The 25,557-nt window shown below is 38.3% G+C and overlaps 1 protein-coding gene across 7 annotated transcripts in view; it reads right to left on the bottom strand.

The window, feature by feature from the left end:
* The window catches only part of TTC39C (tetratricopeptide repeat domain 39C), a 68,245-nt gene that overhangs the window by 11,634 nt on the left and 31,054 nt on the right, over positions 1-25,557 (bottom strand). For 4 of the 7 annotated variants that reach the window (XR_006175531.2, XM_042854848.2, XM_005282778.5 and 1 more), the window contains 7 exons: positions 22,586-22,940; positions 21,116-21,284; positions 7,790-7,883; positions 4,636-4,743; positions 4,019-4,128; positions 3,185-3,308; positions 956-1,053 (listed from right to left, as the gene is read on the bottom strand). Coding sequence is in view for 6 of the 7 variants with exons in the window: in XM_042854848.2 (XP_042710782.1) it covers positions 956-1,053; positions 3,185-3,308; positions 4,019-4,128; positions 4,636-4,743; positions 7,790-7,883; positions 21,116-21,284; positions 22,586-22,940 (1,058 nt within the window). In the remaining variant the exon portion in view is untranslated. The other 3 variants (XM_065585366.1, XM_042854849.2, XM_065585365.1) reach the window with 3 other exon arrangements.

Below are 25,557 nucleotides of genomic sequence, written 5' to 3'. Positions count from 1 at the left end.
CTGGCTGCCCTGACACCATCCACACCCCCACCCCCTGACAGGCCTCTTGGGACCCCACGCCTATCCGACCCCCCTGTCCCTTGACCACCACCCCCAGAACCTCTGCCCCATTCAACCGCCCCCCATTCCCTGTCCCCTGACTGCCCCCCAGAGCCATCCGCCCCTTATACAACCCCCCGGACCACTTACCATGCTGAGCAGAGCATGCAGAGCAACATGTTTGGCTGCCACGCCAGTGGGAGCCAGACACGCTGCTGCTCTGCTTGGCAGGAGCGCGCAGCTCCGCCGCCCAGAGTGCTGCCCACACGGCTCTGCAGGGGAGGGGGCTAGCCTCCCTGGCCGGGAGCTCAGGGGCCGGGCAGGACGGTCCTGTGCCCACCTCTGACTCAAGGTCCTGCTTGATAAAGGCTGTAATCACTGCACATCACACTTCCATAATTATAGATTATAAGGTTTGATCATAGGCCACATGGCAGAACACAGAAGGCTGCCTTTGTCCTGTGGACCAAATTTTGGCCACCCTATTTTAGAGCTTAAGATGGCTTCAAAGTATATCCCTGACAGAAGCTGAGCTGTCTTAAAAAAAAAAAAAAAAAAGTCAACATGCTAAACCCTGTTTAATAGCCCAGAGGCACAATTCTTTTTTGAAATTCTCCACTTCCTCTTTTTCCCTTCAACTCTCACCCTGGCTGGCCACCTCACCTGATACATCTGCTAAACATTAGCCCTTAATAGGAATTGGGAGATCACTGAAGCCCATGTTTTAGCCTTTTCCTGACATACAATATGAAATCCAGTAATACATACTATCTCAGAATACTTTAAAAAGACTTAATATCCTCTACTATCATTCACCTAGTGTGTCAGTAACACCAACAGAAGTTTGTACTTAATCAGAAATGGGGTTATTTATAAGATAGTTGGGTACATCATTATTGTCCTTGTAACAACTTACCTGAACCGCATCTTCAGAATTTCCTAAGCATTTATGTATGGAACCAAGAAGCAAATTCTTCAAACCAACAGAAGATGAATCATCAACCTCATGACAAGCTTAATTAAAAAAAAATCAAATTAAACTTTTAATCAAATTATACTCCCTTTAAAATAAAAATGATTTTTTTTTAATAATCAGATTAGAAAGTGTCTAACTTCTGTAGCTTAATTTTAACTAGCAATGGCCAGTCTCAAATATTGTAATCTGTATCTTTCATGTTCTCTCAGCTCCAATTAAAAGAAAAAAAAAAAAGTAATTTTCTAGCCCTCGTGGTTGTGGAGAAAAAACTTGAAAATGTGACCCAAGTGAACCTTAAAGGCTCAAAGCCAGACGACCAATTAAAATAACCCATTTTTGTTTTGTTTTAGAAACTCAGAATTCTGGGGGCTTGACTCATGATATCTGAATGTTTGGGAGGTAGCAATACTGGTTATTACGGGGAGAATATACTCACTTCACGTTTTGAAGGCAATGATGCAGACATATCTACCTGAGTATGCACAGATGCTTAAACTATATGCACCATACATTTCAACAGGTGCTAACTCAGCTGCTTTAAACGCCAACATTGTAAACCTATGTCACTGTTCACTTAAGCATATAAGAAAAGAGAGGAGGTATCATATTATGAAGATCTATAGTTTCCCAGTGTAGGCCAGGGCTATGTACAGAACATGTATATGGTAAGTTTTTAGAGGGAGCACAATAGATCTTTTCCCCCCTGAAATAAATAGGGTTCAGCTTTCAAAAGGGTGGGAAACATGTGAGGGAAACGAGATCTAGTATTTATTATTTCAATTTATTTTGAGTGTCCATCTTATGGATGCTTTACAAAAATTAACAGACATTGGAAACACTAACATATTTACATATCACAGGAATACGTAACGGTGTGATCTAAAGGTTTTATCAGCAGGATTTTGGAGTTATTCATGAAATATGAGTAGAATACAAGCTCATGCCAAAAGAACTTTAATACTAAACACTATAATTTATTCTGTACGTGCCACCTAAATTACAGAAAAGCTATTTTACAAATGTTTGAGAGAGTTTATAAAACTTGTATAGGAACTATTTTTCGTATTTCTTGTATATTAGAACCAGATGCCTTACCTTCTTTAAGTCCAAATGTACAGAGCTCAGATGGAGCTATTAAAAAAACAAAACAAACAAAAAACCACCACCACAAAAAGCCCTCAAGAAACTATTATTTTTAGACACAAAAATGTCTTTATTTAAAAAAGGTCTTTCTAGCACCTTTCAGGACTAGAAAATTGAGACTCTAAATCGACCCCCTTCCAATTGTATAAAGCTCCTGCAGGGGCATGAATAATGTATTTTAAAGTTATTTTTATAGATAGAAAAGCTATTACTGGGGTAGGACTCTGGGCCTCAAGCAGATGTAATTTGCAATGCATTGAGTGCATGTGTGGCATACACAGAAATTCACCATGTAGAAAGAGGAGGACATATTTCAATTGCAGGTGGATTTAAAAAAAAAAAAAGGGGGGGGGGATTATTTGAAGCTGCTCAGAAATCTTAAGGGAGATTGTTCAATGGGGAGAGAGGTGATCAAACGTGCATGATAAATTCATTTAACACATGGCTCTGTAATTTTACACATGGATATCACTTCCATAGACACTTTTGGGGATGAGGGGAGAGGATTGTGAGTTGTGTGTGTGTATGTACATACCAACAGAACCACTGAGCTATTTAGAGTTACCTACAATCGTTCCAGTTCCATATCTATTTCTCTAACCCCAGATATTAATGGAAGTTATGTACACTTAGGTGACAATTAAAACACAAATGGATTGCTGTGTTTTTTGGTTTCTTTTGTGGCTATGTTTAAAAGTGTCATTAAACAAAGTTGAACTAATACAATTATCTGCAGTACACTTGATTTTAAATTAAAATGCGGTCATGAATGTCAACTTTTTTTTTTGAGAACGCCTCTTCCTTCCAAGTGTCACTCTCTATTTCAAAATAAGTGTTAATTTGAGTCCTAATGCATGCCCTTTCCCATAACTATCCAAATAATTTAGCTCACTCATAAAATGTCCACACATATTTTAGCCTTCATACTACTGCAATCAGCTAGTCTTCATGAGAGAAAAAAGAAAACAGAAGAAAAAGAGAACATATTATCTCACTGAAAGAGATAGCCAAGGAAACATATCCTACCTTGGCTCATATGCTGTAGGTTAGAAAAGGAACAGTTTGGAAGGGCTTTCCACAAATACAACACTTCAATGGATGCCAGCACACAGAGCTCTTTGGTTGGTGTCTGCTTCCTAAATCGGTCTGCCTGAAAACAGCAAAGATAGCTGTGCTAAGTTCATCTCAGAAGAAGAGACAGATAAGGGTCACAAACAGTAATTCTGATGTTTTCACAAAAGCAAGTAACAGTGTTAAAATGTTTGAGGCGTGAAAATTTAGCTTGCAGCTCTTTAGGACTAAAAATAAGTTGCTGAAATAGTACAATTATTGTTTCTCAATCAAGATCAAAGTTATCTGGTACATGACTAACAAGTCTTGAAAAAAAAAACTTAAAATAATACAATCTGAATATTGATGCAGTGGTGGACTAACTATTTTTCCAATAAAAGTTTGTGGGATCTTAAGTTTGTAGGGCCTTTCCACATCACTTCCAGATTCCAGAATGAGCTAAGGGCATGCACAGTAGAGCTAACATCAGGGTAAAATGAAGCAGGAAGAAATGAAGCAGGAAGAAAGACTAGTGCTGTAGCTTTGGTATAACAGTATTTTTTTTCCTCTGAAAATTATGTAAACCAAGCTTAGTGGTGAGCTACCATCCTTTTTCCTGTTGGTAGTTCATTAAACTATAAAGCACTGTTCACTTTTTCCACCTGAATCCTTTCCACTAAGTTAACACTAGAGAAGCTGGCTACTGGAAAAAATATATACTTTGTTTAGAACAAAATCCATGAATAAAAGATAACCCAATTGCCAATTGTAGTTACTGTACTGAAGCAACTCGATCCATGCCAACCAAACCTTTTTGACTGAGAATTGTTCAATCTGATTGTTTTTTCTTTTGAAAAGCTTCTGAACTTCCTTGAATACATTCTGCGCACCATCCACATCACCAGTGGCTCCTTGACACACTGTAATAAAGCGCACACACACAAAAATTCTGCTAAAGATTCCAGGATATGAAAGATAGGGAAAAATAGAGAGAGGGCATTATGCAGGTAAAGGGGAAAAGCATGGTCTTTTAGTAAAGGGAATTCAGGCACACCGTGTTCAACTCCCAGCTCTGCCATAGGCTTCCTGTATGATCTCTGACAAGACAATTTCTTGGTGTCTCAGTTCCTCATCTGTAAAATGGGGATAATTATACTTGTCTTTGAAGGTTCTTGTGATTAATTCATTAATGTTTGTGATGCACTGAATAATTATGGTGACAGTGGCCTTATAACTACATAAACAAAATCTGAGCCACAGCTCTTTAATATGGACAGTATAAAAGGAGGAATTAGATGAAGTTCCAAGTGTGCAATTAACTTTCACAATTGCAAAAGTTCATGACCAAAGTCTTGTTTATATATATACATATACATACACACACACACACACTTACACTTTAACACATTCATCACTAAACAACTAACCTGCTGTCAGGTAGGCATAATAGCACTGGGACCATCTTGATTCATTTTTAAGCCTTTCAAAGGATTCAAATGCATCTTTGAAATTCATTTCTATCATGCTGCACCAGCCTAAAAATTAGAACAGTTTTAACTTATGACAGAAATCATGTTAGTTTTACATGGTATAGGCAACTACATAAACAAAGAACTAATGTTTGTGAACACTTTGGGTTGTGGCAAGTCCAAAGATTTTAAGACACCCTGAGGAATTCCATAACATTTAAAAAAAAATCTTTTCTGAAAAATCTGAAGGGAAGTATAACTAAAACTTTATTGGAAATTGCCTCATTACCTATAACCACTGTATTATACAAGATAACAAATACATTTTTTAGGGACAGACTCTTGCATGTATCAATTCAAACAGGTTTCAAAAGTTTCAAGCAAAAAGATGCATTATCTTATTCAGTTCTCAGACTAGTAACAGAGAATTGCTATGCTCACTTTGTTTACGTAAGAAGGTTCAGTAAGGAGTACTTCTAAGTACTTACAGGTGTACCAAGGCTATAGAATCTTCTGTGGTTCTCATAGAATCAAAGAATCGTATGACTGGAAGGGACCTCGAGAGGTCATCTAGTCCAGTCCCTTGCACTCACAGCAGGACTAAATATTATCTAGACCATTCCTGACAGGCGTTTGTCTAACCTGCTCTTAAAAATCTCCAATGATGCAGATTCCACAGCCTCCCTAGGCAATTTATTCCAGTGCTTAACCACCCTCACAGGAAGTTTTTTCTAATGTCTAACCTAAAAGGCCTTTTCTGCAATTTATGCCCATTGCTTCCTGTCCTACCCTCAGAGGTTAAGGAGAACAATTTTTCTCCCTCCTCCATGTAACAACCTTTTATGTACTGGAAAACTTATGTCCCACCTCAGTCTTCTCTTCTCCAGACTAAACAAACCCATTTTTTTTTTTCAAACTTCCTTCGTAGGTCACATTTTCTAGACCTTTAATCATTTGTGTTGCTCTTCTCTGGACTTTCTCCAATTTCTCCACATCTTCCAGAAATGCGGTGCCCAGAATTGTACACAATAGTCCAGTTGAGGCCTAATCAGTGTGGAGTAGAGTAGAAGAATTATTTTTTGTGTCTTGCTTACAACATTCCTGATAATACATCCCAGAATGATGCTTGCTCTTTTTGCAACCATTTTACACTGTTGACTCATATTTAGCTTGTGATCCACTATGACTCCCAGATCCCTTTCTGCAGTACTCCTTCCTAGATAGTCATTTCCCAGTGTGTATGTGTGGGACTGAGTGTTCTTTCCTAAGTGGAGTACTTTGCATTTGTCTTTATTGAATTTCATCAGACCATTTCTCCAGTTTGTTCAGATCATTTTGAATTTTAATCCGACCCTCCCAAGCACTTGCAATCTCTCCCAGCTTGGTATCACCTACAAACTTTATAAGTGTACTCTGTATGACATTATCTGATTCACTGATGAAGATATAGAACAGAACCGGACCCAGAACTGATCTCCGCGGGACTCCACTCGATATGCCCTTCCAGCTTGACTGTGAACCACTGATAACTACTCTCTGGAAACGGTTTTCCAACTAGTTATGCACCCACCTTATAGTAGCTCTGTCTAGGTTGTATTTCCTTAGTTTGTTTATGAGTTAATGCGAGATAGTATCAAAAGCCTTACTAAAGTCAAGATATACCACATCCCCCCCATCCACAATGCTTGTTACCCTCTCAAAGAAAGCTATTAGTTTTGTTTGACATGATTTGTTCTTGACAAATCCATGCTGACTGTTACTTGTCACCGTATTATCATCTAGGTGTGTGCAAATGGATTGCTTGATTATTTGCCCCATTATCTTTCCAGGTACTGAAGTTAAGCTGACTAGTCTATAAATCCCTGTGTTGTTCTATTTCCCTTTTTATAGATGGGCACTATATTTGCCCTTTTCCAGTCCTCTGGAATCTCTCCCATCTTCCATGACTTTTTGAAGATAATTGCTAATGGCTCAGATATCTCCTCAGTCAGCTCCTTGAGTATTCTGGGATGTATTTCATCAGGCCCTGGTGACTTGAAGACATCTAATTTGTCAATGTAATTTTTAACTTGTTCTTTCCCTATTTTAGCTTCTGCTCCTATCTCATTTTCACTGGCATTCACTATGTTAGACATCTAATCACTAACAACCTTTTTGGTGAAAACGGAAACAAAAAAGTCATTTAGCATTTCTCCCATTTCCACATTTTTGGTTATTGCCCAACCCCTTCGCCTCCCTCTCCCCCCCCCCCCCGCCTTATTTAGTAATGGCCCTACCCTGTCCTTGGTCTTCCTCTCACTTCTAATGTATTCGTAGAATTTTTCTTGTTACCCTTTATGTCTCTAGCTAATTTAATCTCATTTTGTGCCTTAGCCTTTAAAATTCTGTACCTGTATACTTCTTTTATTTGTTTATATTCATCCTTTGTCATTTGACCTAGTTTCCACTTTTTGTAGAACTCCTTTTTTGAGTTTCAGCTCATTGAAGATCTCATGATTAAGCCAGGGTGGTCTTTTGCCATACTTATCATCTTTCCTATGCATTGGGTAGTTTGCTCTTAGTTTAGCTAATCATAGCAGATACACTGAAGAAGAAAAAAAGTAAGATCTCCAAATTTTTGTTCTTCAGTTATATGTTAACAGAAGGCAATGGACATGTATGTTCAAGCCCTGGGAGCTCTGAAGCTCCAACAGGATTGTTAATCCTTGGCATAGAATCATTGATTCCACGGCAATGGATAGAAGCAGGCTTTCAGTCTTATGGAGTGGACACTAAAGCCTCAATAGAAAAGGCAGAGCTTTAATTTGTGCATTGAGCTCTTAATTCTATGGAGGTTTCTACACATAGAAAAGCATGAGTTACTACAGGTTGTATATATGTTGTATATTCAAAGATCATGCAGTCATCAGATGTTACAAATCAATTGGCAACTAAGGAATCATAGGAAGGAGCATTATTAACAATCCATGCAATTAAGACACTCAAACTTTAATAACTTTTGAGGCATCAAATAATCAAAAAACCTTAACTAGAAAGAGCCAGAATATAAAATGGTGTCAATTAATCAAAATTTGAGAGCAGAATATGTACATGTCATTGAAGTTATATTTACCAATTTCATATAGGCAGACATGTTGGATCTCTCTCTGATCTGTTGCAAGTTCCAAAGCAGTATGAAAGGAGGTCAAGGCACTGTTGATTTGACACTAAGAGGAAAAAAAAAAAAGATGATCATAATACAACTACTGTTAAATAAATGCAAATTTGAACAAGTACCATTATAATCACAATTCAAAAAAATCTTCAAATACAAATCTCTATTAATCAGTAGCAATTAAAGAACAAATGATTATCTAGCAAATAGAAGGCCCCATATTTCACACAATAGTCACTAGTTTGCTGGAAAAGAAAGGGGCACAATATTCTGTTGAATGAGACTTGAGTCCGAGACAAATTCCTGACCTTGATGAGCAGAGTGGGGAGGAGGTGAAATTAATGAAATATTTGAACTAGTCAAATATTAATAGCTTGGTTGAAATAACAATCTGACTAGTTAGATAACCTGAGGGTGTTTTTGTTCAACTGAATAATACCATTAGCCTGAGCTAAATCAACTATTAACACCAAGCAACCGGAAGTTATTTTCATATCTAATTTTGTCCTGAGCCAACAATGGGATCTGTGTGAGGAGACCTTTGCACCCATGTGGAGCCAGAGAGGCCTATGGTTGGTTAGCAATCAAAGATTAATGACAGCATACTTGGCAAAGGAAGAAGGGACGGAGTAGCAAACCGATTAGAGTATTTAAGCAACATAAAAGGTACCACTCATACAAAAGAGAGAGTCTCATAATTTCTGCCTGGAAATGTGAATTTTACAGATTTTGGCATTATATATTTTTTTGTAATTGGTTTGAGATACAAACATAAGGATTCGGAATGCTTTCCATAGGCATGTGTATTTAGCGGCAAGTAGTTTTTATTTACTTTTCTATTCCACTAGATATATAGCCACAAGTCTTGTTACTTTAGAACAACAGTTTGAGATTTATTCCTATGGCAGTTCTGGATATAAGAATTTCTAAGTAAAGTGTAATACCCTGTGTCATTATTTCCATAATATCATCTATAATGATTTCTGAATTCACCGATTTTTCATTTTCTTGAAAGTGTCTGAGCTCTGGATACAAACTGATAGACTGGAGTGTGCTTCTGGATGAAATTTTATATATAAATCATCCCTCAGATCATATTTACATGACAAAGCTGTGAGACAGGACATAAAAAAATCTAGCCAGAGGACTAAACCCACTGTCCAGAGGCTGATATGAAAGACTGGGGGAGGCTAGGGTGACTAGACATCCCGATTTTTAGGTGTTTGTCCCGAGATCAGTCGGGACGCAATTTGTCCCGATATTTCGTTCTGCCGGCAGTTTGTGGGTTTTTTTGCTCCGCCGGCGGACCCCGCCCGCCCCCGGTGTCCCGATATTTTCTTCCTCTCATCTGGTCACCCTAGGGAGAGGCAGAAGAGTTCAAAGGACTTGATGAAAACTCAGCCTCCCCTAATCCGCTGAGAAGGGTGAGGGTGCTTCTCTCTCTTATCAGGCAGATTTCTGAAGAAATAGCTTGGGAAGCGGGCGTGGGGGCTCTATTCTTAGTATCAACTAAAACTAGTAGATGTCTGATCAATGCCATCTTTTAGTAGCTAGAAAGGAGATGCACATGTTTCCTTACCTTCCTCATGAATAATTCCAGTACTTTAAGTTGTGTACACTAATTACTTGAAAGGTTTATCCTGCTAAGAACTGCCTCCCACACTGATGGTATCCCTACATGCAGATCAAGCAGATTTCAGACCACGCCATAGTACCTGTGATCAAGTGCTGGCACTCAATACCCTAGACTGAGAATGGCTTCCAGACCAAGCAGAAGACATGCAGTATTTCTAGATCTTGCTGGTCATGACACGATCCAACATATAGGCCTACTATACAAACTGTCATTGGTCCTATTGTGGTGCATTGTCATGGCTGTGGAACTGTTCCTGAGAGATCATCAGTTCCAAGTTTCACTTGGACCAAAAAAAAAAAAAAAACCACAACACACCCCAGTTCCTGGAGACCTTAAAAAAATTGTCTACCTCAGGATTTAGTTCTATCACTAACACATTTGAACCTCTTCACAAATGACCTTCCCTACACCACTGCCAGGTATTTTATCTATGCAGACATCTCTCTGGCAGTGCAGGACCAGGATTACTGGCACTTAGAAGTGCTGAATGCAGATGCAGAGAGAGATGGCCCACAATTATAAAAGATGGAGACTTAAACCAAGTGCTAAAAAAACAGCTTCCAGCTATTTCCATTTAAACCACTCCAAGGCCAACAAACAGCTCAACATCTTCCTAATTGACCACAGGCTGGACCACGATCCAAAATCTGTATATTCAGATGTTACATTGGACCCCAACTTGACATTCAAGAACACCTTTCCAAGACCTTGCTGAAAATTAAGACAACAACCTGATCAGTGAACTAGCTGGTTCAACCTGCAGAGCCAATGTGTAGACACTAAGCAGCTCTGGGCTTACTTTGTGCTATTCTGCAGCACAGTATTGCCCTCCAGCTTCTCTGACACAGGACTAGTGGACACTCAGTTGAATGAAACTATGCATATAATAATTGGTACTATGAGATCAACCAGTCTGACTTGGATGCTGGTCCTGTCCAACACTGCCTCTTTGGACATCAGGCAACAAGTCACCTTGCAGAATCTGTCCCTTACGGTGCAAGACATGCCCATCTACCCCTGTTTAAAGATGCATCTAATCCACCAAGCCACCAAATTATTAACTAAAGGCACCCCATTTGGACAATTCCTCTAAGGGGACCTCAATGTCACCTCCAGATAGCATACTAGGTGGCAAGAACAAGGTTCAAACATAGCTAATACCTATCTTGTGACAGATTCAACAGTCCAGCCACCTGGTTTTGACTTTCCATGCCATCTGTAGGAAAAGTTCAGTCGCTTCAAATGTAGAGTGATCAGATGTGCTACAAATAGGGTGGCCAGATAGCAAGTGTGAAAAATTGGGACACTTTTTTGGGGGGAGGGAGGAGAATAGCTGCATATACAAGACAAAGCCCCTAATATCAGGACGTCTGGTCACCCTAGCTGCAAATGACTAAGTGGGACCTTTGTGACTCTCCCCTTTGCTGCTGTGGCCAGTTAGAATATGTAGATCATATATTTGCAGACTGCATCCATTGACAAGGGCTGCCTGGTTCCCTCAGGGACTTGAACAATGTCCTTTTCTCAGCTACTGAATGGTTAACACATTTACACTGACACACTTTACTTTAACGTCTATTTAAATACAATAAGAGTACCTTTTTATGCTATGGCTCATAATTTTCTTACGTTACAGCACAATGAAATTAACAAGATTCCTGTCAGGTTCATTGCTGTCCACAGGGTTCTGAATGGCAAATAGTTAAGCTGATCAAAAGCCTTGTTAATTTCACTATGCTGTTAGAGAAAATTATGGGCAGCAACTGTACTGAATCTGTGTGTCTGCAGACTCAGGAAGACAATCATGTATCAGTTCACATTTGGGAAATGTATTTTCATAACATTAAGGGCTAGAAAAAATGTTTTGTAAATATAAGCTTTAATTTTGAAGAAATTGATGGCTTACATCCTCCAACTTTCCTGTCACTCAGGTAATGCAAGAGTCAGATATAATTTCTGGCTTTTCAGCAAACTATTTTAGGGTAGTCCATGTGGACAACCGTAAAACTTCCTTTAGAGTCAGATTTAATTTTAGATCCTGATCTCACTGGCTACTGGATTCTCCATTGGCATCCTTGTCCCCTTATTCATTCTGTCTCAGTTCCATCTCAATATATTATTCATTTTTCTCTTATTCTTCCTTCTTTGTTTTCATTTTATACATATCAAGAAAGTATAACTGATTATTGTTTACCAATACTACAATAAACTAATATTCATGTTTTAAAAAATTTCATTAAAAAAATGAAACACTTTGGATCAAACTATAACATTCATTTTCTTCTAAAATAAATACATTTAATAAATATTGTAGTAAGAGGAGGCCCTGAGATATAAACCTTGGTATCAGAGGCCCGGTGTGAGGCCTAAGGCCTGAACTAAAGTAGTGGTCATGACTTTGCCAACATAAAGCAAAGTTAAGCTGTGAGCCAGAGGCAGGCCCTGCTCACAGAAGCTGGCAAGGAAAGGGCTGATGCTGCAAAAAGAGACATACCTAAAAGGTCCCGGACACCAGATATCAGAACATACACTATACTGGAACATTCCACAGATAACATGGAACAGGCCGACCCATCCCAATGACAGGGGCAAAAGGGTAAAACGATGGATAGAGTTGTTTTGATCGAACCAACATGTACAAGGTGAGAGGCGGCACCTTACTACGTAGAGGGGTTGTACCTTGCTACTTAGAGGGGTTGCACCTCAATACGTCAGGAGTGATGTGTAACTTGTTTGTACCTGTGTATAAGAATGTATCCCTGGGGCGGTATCTTTGTCCAGCCGAGGGGGCAGTGGAAAGTCCCGCCACTGACTGAGCTGAGTCCATTGCCAAGAGGCACTTTCTCGTAGTATGCCCGGTAGACTAAGTAATCTACGGGGAACTGAAATTGTGTCCAAGGACCTGACTGAGGTACCTTCCTAGAGTCTGTGGTCATTGGGGGTTCTCATCGGGTTTGCTGTGTCAGTATCTGCAGAGCTGGGACAGCACACAGAGGGAACACACGCACGCAGCCGAGTGATATCAACATAGGAGAAAGCAGAGCACCACACCGGTAGCATCTGACAACAAATATTACTTTTAAAATAAGTTCATTTTAAGGAAATAAATCTTCTGTTATGTTTGAACATACTGAATGATTTATCTACTTTTCCTGGATATTTATCTACTGTTGAAGTGTGCATTGGGAAAAATCATAAAATATTTAAGTAAAAAGGAAGATTAAAGTTACACACATTTCAATAAAAGGTTCCTATTATTTGGGGAAAGTAAAAATTCACCCAGTGAGGTAATCTAAACTACATGCCCTCTCCACACCGCTCCTAACAATTACTAAAAGGCTGACTTATTTCTCAAGAAAAATGTTTCAGTTTAGAATTACTAGAGGACAGCTTTAAAAGAAAAGCTACCCTGCAATAGTCATTTCCTGCATAAGCGTAATAAGAGTTCTGTATAATCTGGGTGAAATTCCTAGACCCATAGACTTCAATGGGGCCAAGATTTCACCCTGTTTGTATTTTAAAGTTAAGTTCTCCACAATCCACTTCTCCAGTTTCCTAAAATCTTTGATTGAATAGGTCTCATACCTTTCTCTAACAGTGCAAGAATTGTCTCTTTTGTGGACACTCTCAAATCAGTTTAGAAATTACTTTTATCAATTTAACTCATTGGTTTTGAATTGGCCTACATCAAATTGATAAAAGCCATTTCTAAACCAGTTTAAGAGTGACCACGCAGAGGTTTGCAAGAGTTTAACTAAACTAGTGTAAGTTTGTACGCAGACAAGATCTTATGCAAAATCAGTCCCCTATGAAGTTCCTTAGCTGAGCTGATTCACATTTTGACAAAGATTTTTTATAATCTCACCATTTTACTGAGGGGCACACGTCTCAACACTTCACAATCAGCATGACCCAGCACCACTATCTCTGACAGACTCACATACACACCCCATTTTTATTCACACATACATGATAAGATCTTCTAAAAAGCCTGACATATATTTCCACTAGTCAGTGTTGATACTAAGCAGAGGAGTGAAAGGGACCCATCAATGAGTAAAAGCAGCAAAACAAGTATAATAATATAGTTTCCAGGAAATCCTTACTAATTTTATGTATCCCATGGCACCAAATGAAAAGATGGTTGTTAATTGCTTTTCATGGATTTGGCATGGGGTGGGGTGGTTTTGTTTAATTTGCTTCTTTGTCTCATCAGGGAATACCATTTTAGTTGCTAAGGAACTATTTCATTGTAAAGTACGTTTGCTGCAGTGATATATAGTAACTCCCTGTGGGAGTAAACCACAGTGATAATGTAACAGTGTAAACAAGCACAGCCTACATTATATAGTTTTCTTGTATAGAATGTTTGTTGGTGTGATGAGAGAATATGCTCTGGAGAAAGTGAGGAATTTTTTTTTAATGACAGTATATTTAATTATCCAGTGAGATTGCATGAGTGAGTTATGGTAGGTTTTGTTTGCTCTCAAGGTTACCAAGATGTCATCAAGGACCCTGTGAGTCTGTGTATAGTAAATTTACTTATGTAGTATACCTTCTATCTACTTACACATTTTAATAATATATTTTAAAACAACTGGCAACACAGACATTAACATTATAGAATCATACCAATTTCAGCTGTGGTTAGGCAGAAACTTCCAAAATAAATCTATATTTTCAAGATCTTACAATCTTCTGAAAAAGCTTTAGAAGAAGCATAAGAAGCTTCAGCCCCATCCCAAAAGTTAAATTTGAGAAATTTGTAAATATTTAATCTGAACATTTTTGGACAGCTGTGTTAAAACAAAAACAAACGATTCAGTCCTCTCTTGCATATCTGAAGATTATTTGATTTTCAAATAGAAAGGTTATATTTGCAGAACACCACACACTGTGCAATGATTTAAGCTGATTATGTGGTTTCTCTAAACTTATACTAAAACGTGCTGCCTGTGGAGCACTGAACATTGAAATAAATAGGGCTGCATTTATTTCTAAGTCTAATGCTGTACGATAGAGTCCTACAAATATTTGCGATGTAAGGGCCTTGAGATCTTGATAAACTTCAGCTGTGCTTGAGGCCCAGCAGACTTGTCTTTAAGACGTTCCTTAGCACAACTAAAATTCCCAGTACCTCCAGATATTGCAATGGTGCTTCAATACCCTTCTTTAAGATGCTAGGGTATTGATTTCTGCTTGCAATCTTAAGGTTGTTCCTTAAAATAAATGCACTTCTGAATCTTTATTTATTGGCTTAAAAAAATAAACCAATGGAACTGTAAATGACTAAAAACAAGCTAATGCAACATTAACGTTTAGATCTGCTGACTGTAGAGTGTGAACATCTCAAGTTATAGCTCTCACAACAGCAGTCACTCAGCCCCTTGGCACGTGCACATTAGCATGAAAGATTACACAATAAACAGTATAACAATCGATAGCCCCCTTACGTATATATAGTGCCAATTAAAACTACTAAGAGAACCATAACTATAATTTTTTTGACTTAGTACTTCTAAAATCTCAACTACCTGCATGAAGTTTTTATTTATACGCAGCCAAGATTTACCAAATTTGGTAAATTTACCCCACAGCATTGTACTGAGCCTCTCCAATGCCAGCTAGCTTGGCCCAATGCTATTATTCTCTCTTCACAGTGACCCAATCTCCCTTCATTGTCAACCAGTTTTGTCAGTTTTAAAGGGGACAAACTAGCAGCTATGGACGCTGGCCAGCAATCTCTAAAAGTAGGGGAAACTGCCTTGCATGTTTGATGACTCCATGTGTAGATTTCAAAATCTGGAGGGATTCCTCTGATTTTATATTCCAGAATCCTCCATTATTTTCTCAAGGCTTCAGGTATCACTTCAAACCTACTGAAAATTAGGATTGCAATGTATTATTAAAAATAGTTTATAGTCCAGAACACAGGTAATCCATTTTTTTTAGTACTTTCGATTAAAAATAATTCAAAAACTTTTTAAAAAGTAAACCTTGGTGTAATAGAAAGACAGCCTGAGACATAAGCCCTTGTATTAAAGGCCTGGTATGAGGCAGGACCTGCTCACAGAATTTGGCAATAACAGGGCTGATATTGCAGAAATACACATTCCTAAGAAGTGCTAGTCACAGAAGTGCTCACGCAAACACATCCCGATATCAAGTGGTGCCAGAACATTCAGATATCAAGAATGGTACAAAAACATTCCCCAAGGATAACAAGAACACACTGACCTCTCCTAAAAGATAAGGTCAAGATGACAGTATGTAATAGAGAGGTTTTGATCAAACCAATATGTACAAGGTGATGAGTGATAACTAGCCACATCAGGGGACAGTAACTACAGTATCTATGTCAGAGGGGCAGTACTAACTTGTTTGTATTAGGGTATAAAGATGCATCTCAGAGGGAGTATCTTTGTGTGGCCTTAGGGAGGAACGGAAAGTCCCGCTGTTCACTGGGCTGGTCCATTGTTACAGGCATACATGTATTAGTGGTCTGGTAGAGTCTGCGGGATACTAGTCCCCGTGCTTCATCGACAATAAACCTGGCCAGGTGCCTTCGTCCTCTTAACGGATCTTAAGTATCAGAGGGGTAGCCAAAGGTGCCACAGGACCCTCTGTTGCTTTTAACGGATCTTGTGGTCACTGGGCGGTTCGATCAAGCTCTGCCGTGCCAGCTGTTTGCGCAGGGCTGGGGTGGTACACAGAGGGAACACACACACGCAGCCAAACATCTATCGACATCTAACCACACTTGGTAGTACAGTATTTTTGGGAAAGTTTTCATCTGGGACCTAACTAACCCTTTATTTTAAGTATGATTGGCTTAAAGAAGCTCTAATGCTTATGCCTAAATAAATTTGTTAGTCTCTAAAGTGCCACAAGGACTCCTCGTTGTGTCTGCTGATACAGACTAACATGGCTACCACTCTGAAACCTAATGCTTACTGTTTAATTTTGCCTGTGAGCTGTATATTTTTTCAATCCAAGCTATACTAACACCATCTCAACTTTCAGGTAACTGGACTTTCATGGCCCTGTACTTTCTTGATTTTCCTCCGTCCTCTCAGACTTGGCAGTCCTTCCTCCTCCCCCCATCTCCCGCTATTTGTCCGCTTTACACAGCTTTGTCCTTGGACCCCTTTTCTTTTTTTCTACATCTTGATGAGATTACAAGTTTGGTTGATAAAGGTAATAGTACTGACGTAATGTACTTAAGTCTTCTGTAACACGTTTGACTTAGTACCACACATTTTGATTACTAAACTAACACAATATACAACTAACATGGCAAACATTAAATTAAATGGATTAAAAACTGGCTAACTGGTAAGTCTCAAAATGTAATTGTAAACAGGGAATAGTCATCAAGTGGGTATGTTTTCAGTGGGGTTCCATAGGGATTGGTTCTTGGCCCTATGCTATTTAACATTATCACCAATGAGCTGAAGGAAAATATAAAACCACTGATAAAGTTTGCAGATGACACTAAAATTGGGGGAAGGTAAATAAAGAAGAGTACAGGTCACTGATTCAGAGCAATCTGGAACTCTTGGTAAACTGGGTGCAAGCGAACAATATGTGTTTTAATGCAGCTAAATGTAAATGTATACATCTAGGACAAAAGAACATAGGCTTTATAGGATGGGGTATTCTAACCTGGGAAGCAGTTACTCTGAAAAAGATTTGGGGGTCATGGTCGTTAATTATCTGAACATGATCACACAGTATGATGCTGTGGTCAAAAGAGCTAATGCGATTCTGGGAAGCATAAACAGGGGAATCTTTGGTAGTATTAGAGAGGTTATTTTACCCATGTATTTGGTACTGGTGCGACTGGGCTGGAACATTGTGTCCAGTTCTGGTGCTCATAATTCAAGAAGAATGCCGAAAAACTGTGGCTCTTCTCTGAATCCTCTACAAGAATGATTAAAGGACTGGAAACATGCTTTACAGCAGGGGTTCTCAAACTGGGCAACCACATAAGGTTATTATGTGGGGGTCACGAGTGAGGAGCAGCGCCAGCCTCTCCCCGGTGAGGGGAGTAAGGTGGGCTAGACTAGTGGTGTGCAAAGTGGGAGGCATGCCAGGGGTTCTATGTGGGGCGGGGGGAAGCGCACAAAGAAACTGTGTCAATATCACTTTTCACAGCAGACTTAGTGTCCCATTACCACCATGACTTCTGCACTTCTGCTGGTGCTGCCTTCCGAGCTGGGCGGCTCTGAAAGCAGTGCTGCTAGCAGCACCACAGAAGTAAGGGTGGCAATGAGGTACTAAGTCTGCAGTGAAAAGTGATCTCTGTATGTTTGTTAATATCACTTTTCACAGCAGAGTTAGCACCTCATTGCCACCCTTACTTCTGTGCTGCGCTGCTGGTGGTGGTGCTGCTTTCAGAGCCACCCAGCTCTAAAGGCAGCACCAGCAGAAGTAATGGGACACTAAGTCTGCTGTGAAAAGTGATATTGACACATAGTTTCCCATTACCACTATTTAAAAAAAAAATTCTGCTTTTAATAATTCAATACAAATGTGTTTGTCTTAATTTAAAAGCAGTGAAAAAAGGTAAATTCATTTTAAATAGGGTTATAAACTTAGCATTTAAAATAGTGTTAAATATAAAACATGTGTTTTTAATTTACAAGGGTGTCCCACTCAGAGACTTGCTGTGTGAAAGGGGTTGCCAATACAAAAAGTTTGAAAATCACTGCCTTACAGCAATTGAACTCTTTGAGTCTATCTAGCTTAATGAAGAGAAGGTTAGGGAGAGACATGACTACACTCTGTAATTATCTATCTGGGCATCAAATATTTAATAATGAGATCTTCAATCTAGCAGAGAAAGATAGAACACAATCCAATGGCTGGATGTTGAAGCTAGAAAAATTCAGACTGGAAATAAGGCATACATTTTTAATGGTAAGAGTATTTAACCATTAAACAGTTTATCAAGGGTTGTGGTGGATTCTCCATCACTGACAATTTTTAAATCAAGTTGGCCTGTGTTATACAGAAGGTCAAACTAGATGATCATAATAGTCCCTTCTGGCCTTGGAATCTATGAATCTTATCCCTGGGGGACATCCTCCATTTGCATGGCTTCAACTACCATTGCGTATCTGTGCATGAAACTCTCAATTTACCTCTCCACAGTGATCCTCTCTCTGTGTCCAGTCTGGCATATCTATCGGTCTCTTATTTGGATGGCTGGTTTCAGTTCACCAGACTGGACTGCTTGCTTTTTATATCTTCACATAAGTAACACCCACATGCAGTACAGTATGCAATTGTCCATGCCATCATTGAAATTGCACAACATACACATTGAGCATGTACAGGCCCAAAGAATATAAAAAACCCAGTGCTGCATGCTGTTACTCACAGGACTAATATATAAAGCCTATGAATTCTATTTTTCTATCAACCACTATTAGAACTATTGGCTTTAGATATATACAAGCTATTTTGAATCCTTAGAACATGTAAAGTACTTTGTAATCAGCCAGCTATTTTGAATATCCACTGCTGGTAAAATAAATGACATTCTAACTGTAACATGTTTCCTTTAGGACAAAAAGCAAGGCTTATGTTTAGATGTCTCCCAACATAACCTTAAAAATCAGATGACTCCTTGGCAGATTTGTAGGGTTGTATTTGTCTATGTACAATGAAATTCAGTCCAGCAGTTAAAGTTTTATCAGGAGTTAAACACTGCAAGCTTTCCACAGGCCTCTACTTATGAAATACCCTTTCAGGTCCTGACGACTTCAAGCATAAGTCCAATACACTTCTGTTGCATCACATTTCTTTCCATGTTTGTTGTTTCTTAAAAACATTTACATTTAAACAAGGGCTTGCTCCTTCCCAGCTCATTCTTCTTCCTGGATTACATACTGAAGTCACAATATTGAATTTGTGATATCACTAATTAAATGCATAACAAATCCGTTATTCAATATTCATTTGATATTTCCACAGCAACAGTGTCACAAGGATACAATACCATTCAGGACACAGCTGATAAAGCTGGCTTGTGAAGGAAAATCTTCTTATAAAAACAAGTAAGTGCAAGAATAGCAAAGAGAATACAATAAAGTAAATCTCTGCCTTCTTTCAAGTTCACACTAGTATGAAATTTTCCTTGAAATGCAAGTGCTTTCTCCTCACTGACTGAGATGGAGAAATACTTTTAAAGTGACTATGTAAAACTGACACCCTCTTTTTCACACCCTGTCTGTATTCAGGGTCATAAAGGTTCATTTTATTGACAAAGATGTTTTTACTGATTTTATTCTCATTAGTCCTACAGAGATAATACAGCTATAGATTATATTCCTTTTCCTACATCAACAGACATGTTAATAGTTCCAATTACAAGGTCAGATTCTGGGATGAACCATTACCAACTCTACATTTTTTGAACTACTGTAGTATGTATTTTGCATATCTATATCTATTTCACCTGAATATCTTCAAAAACCTTTGAAACACATTCAACTACATGGAATGACTATAGGATTCAATGAAAGGCAACTAAAATATTTTCCCACCCACAAATAACATCAAAATAATGCCTAAAAAGGTAGTTTGCCTGGGACAGCACAAAATCAGTTCAGATTGGAAACGTATTAGAGTATTTCCAGGTAAAACCAAACAAGATGCAAATAAATCTGATCTGTCTTATAAGGCAAGACTGAATGCCTAACTCTTTTTACCCATGCTTCTGCCCCAGAAACAGCAGGCTCTATTCTGAGAATCAGCCATAAACCACAGCAGATATGAGTGCATTAAGGTCTGAACTTTCCCTAACAGTTGTGTTGAGATGGAGCATTTCAGCCCAATGGCTGTTTGTCCAAAAGGAACATTTAGGATCCTTAGATGCCACAATGCATGAAGCTAGCTACTGTTTTTTTTTTTTTTTATTATAGCAGCCCTGGGAATATTCTGACACCGATGGATGAAGCAGCAGCAGATGAGAGAGGGTGTTTAAAGCTCTCTTGCCTGCCTCAAACTAGTATGGGCACACAGAAAGGACAGGATTCAGAGCCAAAATGTGGGACTGCTGCAGTAGCCGAAGAACACCTTTTCAACACAGACAGCAGTAGTGAATCTTGTTTTCAGGGAATAACCCTATTCAGCTCATATCTCACTATGGGAGTTAAGAACACCCTGGTTTGATGTCTAAAGAGCAAAGGAAGTTACCTAAACTTCAGGAAGTTACTGAAAGGGGCTACCTGTACAGAGTCATGCAAAGCACATCAGAAAGGAAAACAATGTTTTCTACTCATGTTTTCAATACATTAAATTCAGATTTCAATATGACAAATTCAAGGCTTAAGTACCTATTAATACTACAAGAAAATATGACTTATAGCAATAAATACATTTCCTTTTATTAAGGTGCTGCAAATACACCACGTAGCAAAACAACAAGAGTCAGATCTTGATATTTAAGTCAGTTGGCCAGAGCTAAGTTACAATAGGGCTGATTGAGACTCTGGACATGAAGGGTGCAAAAGAAGATTTTTTTCCCCTTCATGTCTGATTTATTGAAGTCTGTATTGTTTTAATGTAATATATTCAAAACAACAACCTTTACAATACAACAAAGAAAAAATAATCTGGAGAATGAAAGCATATATTACCTCTAAGCGCTGTATTCTTCCCTTGAAGAACATAAACAAAGAAGAATTTGGATAAGCAGCTTCTTTTTTCAGAAGAATCTCCTTAGCCTCTTTCAGTCCTGCCTTGTTATCGCTGCCGTCCAAAGCAAAAAAGGGGCGAACTACTGTGTGGTACCACAGCAAAGCTAATCTGAAAGACGACACAGAAAGAACGATGATTACAGTTTGTTTACAGCAGATGAGTTCTATTATAGAGGCACTGACAAAAGATGCAGAGCACAATTCTTCTCTTGCTTGCCCTGACTTTAAGTCAGTGTCCTTCATTGCCTTAAATTGATTACTTCAAAATTACACCAGAGTATACGAAAGTAGAATTAGGCTCACAATTTCCAAAGCATTAGATGAGTAGGGTTTTTACAATCTCTAGAACTAAGAGCTGGACAACTTTTTAAAATAATTAAGCTCATAAAAACACCATAAAACAAATAACAATTGAAGATTGAGGGGGAAGGGGAGGGATATTGAGCCTGCTTTTCCAAAGTGTTGACAAATAAATGACCGAGATCAGACTTAATGTGGGGGAAGAGCAGGGCCTGCCTGCTTCCTGGGCCAATTGGTGCAGAAAACACCAAGAAGGGATGGTATTCTCAATTTTCCCACAATATAGATTATATCAAACTGACTAATGAATGAATCTTCAGGGCATATTAAAACTGATCATCAGATCAGAACTCTCCAAGCAGAAAGGATTGAACACTGCATTCCACACTTATTGCAGTGGTGCACTGTAGTTCCTAGGCAAACCCAGGAGTGAAGGTATGAACTTTGTGGCACTGACTAGTAGAAAGACCTTCATAAAAGGCAGTAAATTGAGACTGGGTGAAAGATAAGACACAAAAAATACCAGAATGCAGCATAAAGAGTCAGGAAATCTTGTTATATGAGGGATGCCCCTCAAAAGGCCAATATATTGAGTATCCTTGTTGTGTGTAAAAAGCTCCAATGTTCCCAAACTTTTGCAAACGGGAATTAGATATAAATAGAAAAAAGTCATAATATCAAAATAAGTATATATAATGAGTAGGTAGAAGTTTATAGTTTTTATGACATGAACATTTTCCTCTGTACAAGTTGTTAAATAGCAAGCTAATTAAATATTTCAGCTTACTGAGGTTTTTAGGATATCCTTTAAAGTACTGTTTTAAGCTCAATAATTTCTCCCTATTCATAGGAACTATTCGATGATATAATAAAAGGCTTTGGAGAATAAAATCACCAACACAATCTGAAGGCACGTATTTAAAAAAAGGCCTCATTATAATATATGATCAATTTAATAAACAATGGCATGTTAAGCAACAATTTGAAAGCTTTTTACCTGCTGATGTTTCCTTTAAAGCAACAAGCTTTTATTTTATTTTTTGTTTCTTTGTAGTTCACTAACTTTCACTACTAAGTTATTTACCAAAGAATTTCAATATAGCTACTCACGTAGCTAAAGGGGCCTTCATGTCCTTACTTTCACTTGCATACATCAGTGATGAAAGCCCCTGTAGGCGGTCTCCAGGAAAACCCAGCAGGTTGATGATTTTGAGCAGGTTTGGGGGCACCATGGATATGCAAAGATGAAAAAGTCCATATCCAAAGCTAACAGCACCTTTCAGTCTGTTTAGCGAATCCTCCGTTACACCTTCTGCAGCAATATGATTATCATTTGCAGCATCAGAAGTCAAGGATTCCTGAGTTATCTTCTTTTGATATACTTCCTGAAGTGTATTAATGTCCACGTAGCATTTATTGTAAATTTTCCAGGCTTTTCGAAGGATCCACCCACCTTTTATGTATGCTGACAACAGAAAGAAAATATATCTCAAGGGTTTATTCCAGATACAAAAACTAAAAAAAAAGAAGTCATAAATGGTCTTTCATAGAATGACAAATACTATATTGCAATTTCTATTTAAGCTGATTTCACTTCATGACTACAAAAAAGTTCTGCAGGATTTTGCAGAATGGACATTCTGTTACCTGGAGATTATCTAATTAAAAAGGCAAATTTAAAAGGAATACTATCACATATTTTTGATCTAAAACCTGATTTGATTTGTAAAATCTAGGGAAGATCTTTAATAGTAACAATACGATGAATTTATACTGTGCTTTTTAGCCAAAGATCTTAAAAACAATTTATAGCACAAAGTAACTACTACCTGTAGTAGGCAGACAACAAGGATGATGCAGATGAACAGAGAAATAAACACAAAGTAAACAATGCTGGCTTCTGCAACTTTACAAACACATGGTGTGGAGTAGGATGAACACAGTGCCTGGCACATGAAAAGTAGCAAAAAACACCAAGGAAAAATGTTTAATTTTAACTCCAAGTGGCTTTGAAAGAATAGAGAATGGGGAAAAAATAACCAAAACCTTATCTGGAGTAGATAGATTACAGTGTTTTTTAAATAAGGTAGATATATTTTGTATTCAAAATTGTTTTACACAGTTAAACAGTGACTCATAGGAGAAGAAAATGAAAAAGGTATGAAAGAAGAGGAACATGAAGTACTTTCCACGGATTTGAAATGAGAGCTAGAGTTGCCGAGGAGACATATGGGAAGTGTGTTTCAGACAGCAGAAGATGCAGGGAAGTGTCTAATACCAAAAGTGGGGAGCTTGTATGAATGGACAGAGAAGAGACAAGTCCTCAACAAGTAACAGGGAGGACACAGGCAGGTTGCAGCATGTGCATGGACAAGGATAATAGTTTTGAACTTGAGTTGTTTGAGGAAGGATGTGAGGTTACACCACCAGTCTTTGTAAGTGTGAGAAAGTAGGCAATGGCCCATTGCATGTCTGAAGAGTTGAAGTGATATGATAATGGAGATGCAATGGCAAAGTGGGAGGAAATGTAGGCAAGGATGTATGTGGGTACTGTTGTCGGCACAGGGATAAGCAGATTTTTAGACACAACTTTAGTGTCCGGGTTGAGATGAATTTTACAGAGTGTAAAGACAAATGGGGGCCTGAGACAAGGAAGGAATATGGAGACCAATCTACTTTCTCTGCATATTTGTATATTATTGTATTGCTCTTCACAAAAGAACTCCCTGCACTTACAAAAGGAAATAGAGGCGAAGGAATTGTGAAAGAGGATTTTCAACTAGCCCAATCTCTTTTAGACACTGGATGTATGAAATGGAAATGAAGCCACAAGCTTACTTCAGACTATACATGGAGACCTAATTGCACAATCATAGTACTAAAAATTATGTTTGGACTCTCCAGAAGAAGCCATGTGCAGAGAGAGGAATAACCCATATTGGGTACTGGGAGAGGGAAGGGGAGACTACTATAATACTAGGGAATGTCCAGAGCTAGCCTGGATGGAGAGTAATGGAATTTTCAGTCAGTGGGCTTTACAGCTGAAGTAACAATAAATCAACATTCTGTATACAGCTCTGTAAGAAATTGCAGGAGAACAGCATATTAAAGGTGAAATTAATTTTTTTGTTTTATTTCCAAGACAAACTACAGAGTTCTGACTCTATTCTGTCACCATGGATATTATCAGCACCATACACAATGCAGAATACTGCATTCCCTACATTGTTTTAGGTATTGGTGACACCATGAGCTGTAGCAAGGGAAACAGATCTGTGAGGGCCTGGCCTTAACAGGTAAATAAAGGAAGATCTGGTTTTTAAATAAAGTATTTGTAAACTGTAATTCTATTATACTGAAAGTGAACTGAAGTGCTCTTTTGAAATAAATATAAAAATAGTTTAACTGAGATCAGATTTCTCATCCCCCATTGCTTTGCTCAGCAGAGCACCCCAAGACTGCAACAGGCCTCCTGGAGTTAAACTTTTTGATTGTGTGTGTTGCAAATGAATTTTTATGTTTTTTATTATTTCAACAGGAAAAATTAAGCTATTTATTGCAATAAAATATTCCAACCATAACCATGATTCAGCTATATTGCAAGGCTAATGTTATTTCAATTCTCTAATTAGGCCACTTTTTTGCTGCATAGAATATTCAGCAGTTATGTGGTTCACCACAGTACAAGTGCTTATACAATTCTGTACAGCAATGCAGTAGGGATAGAGCAACGGGAAACAAACCAACCAACCACATTTCACTCATCCCCACAGACTGTGTTTCAGTTAGTGCCTTTGATAAGATCACTGCATCCCTGATGTGTGCATTGCAGAACTTCATCCTTCCTGCTTACCAAAGTACTATACTTTGAAAATTTTCTGACAAAAACAGCACATCTCATGATATGGTATACTGAGATATGTTAAAATCATAAATCTGAGCCTTTATTTATTCATAATGTGGATTACTTAACTCTTTGAGATAACACTTGAGTTGAGACTTCCTGACATTAATTGCTAATGGATTACCTGTGCTATGACTGCAGTGATTAATTCAAGAAGTTTAAATCCCTGCAGCAATGT

This window comes from Chrysemys picta, chromosome 2 (assembly GCF_011386835.1).
Source record: "Chrysemys picta bellii isolate R12L10 chromosome 2, ASM1138683v2, whole genome shotgun sequence".
NCBI classification, from domain to species: Eukaryota; Metazoa; Chordata; order Testudines; family Emydidae; genus Chrysemys; species Chrysemys picta.
Note: the sequence above shows the minus strand (reverse complement) of the source record. Positions and strands in the feature narration are given on the sequence as shown.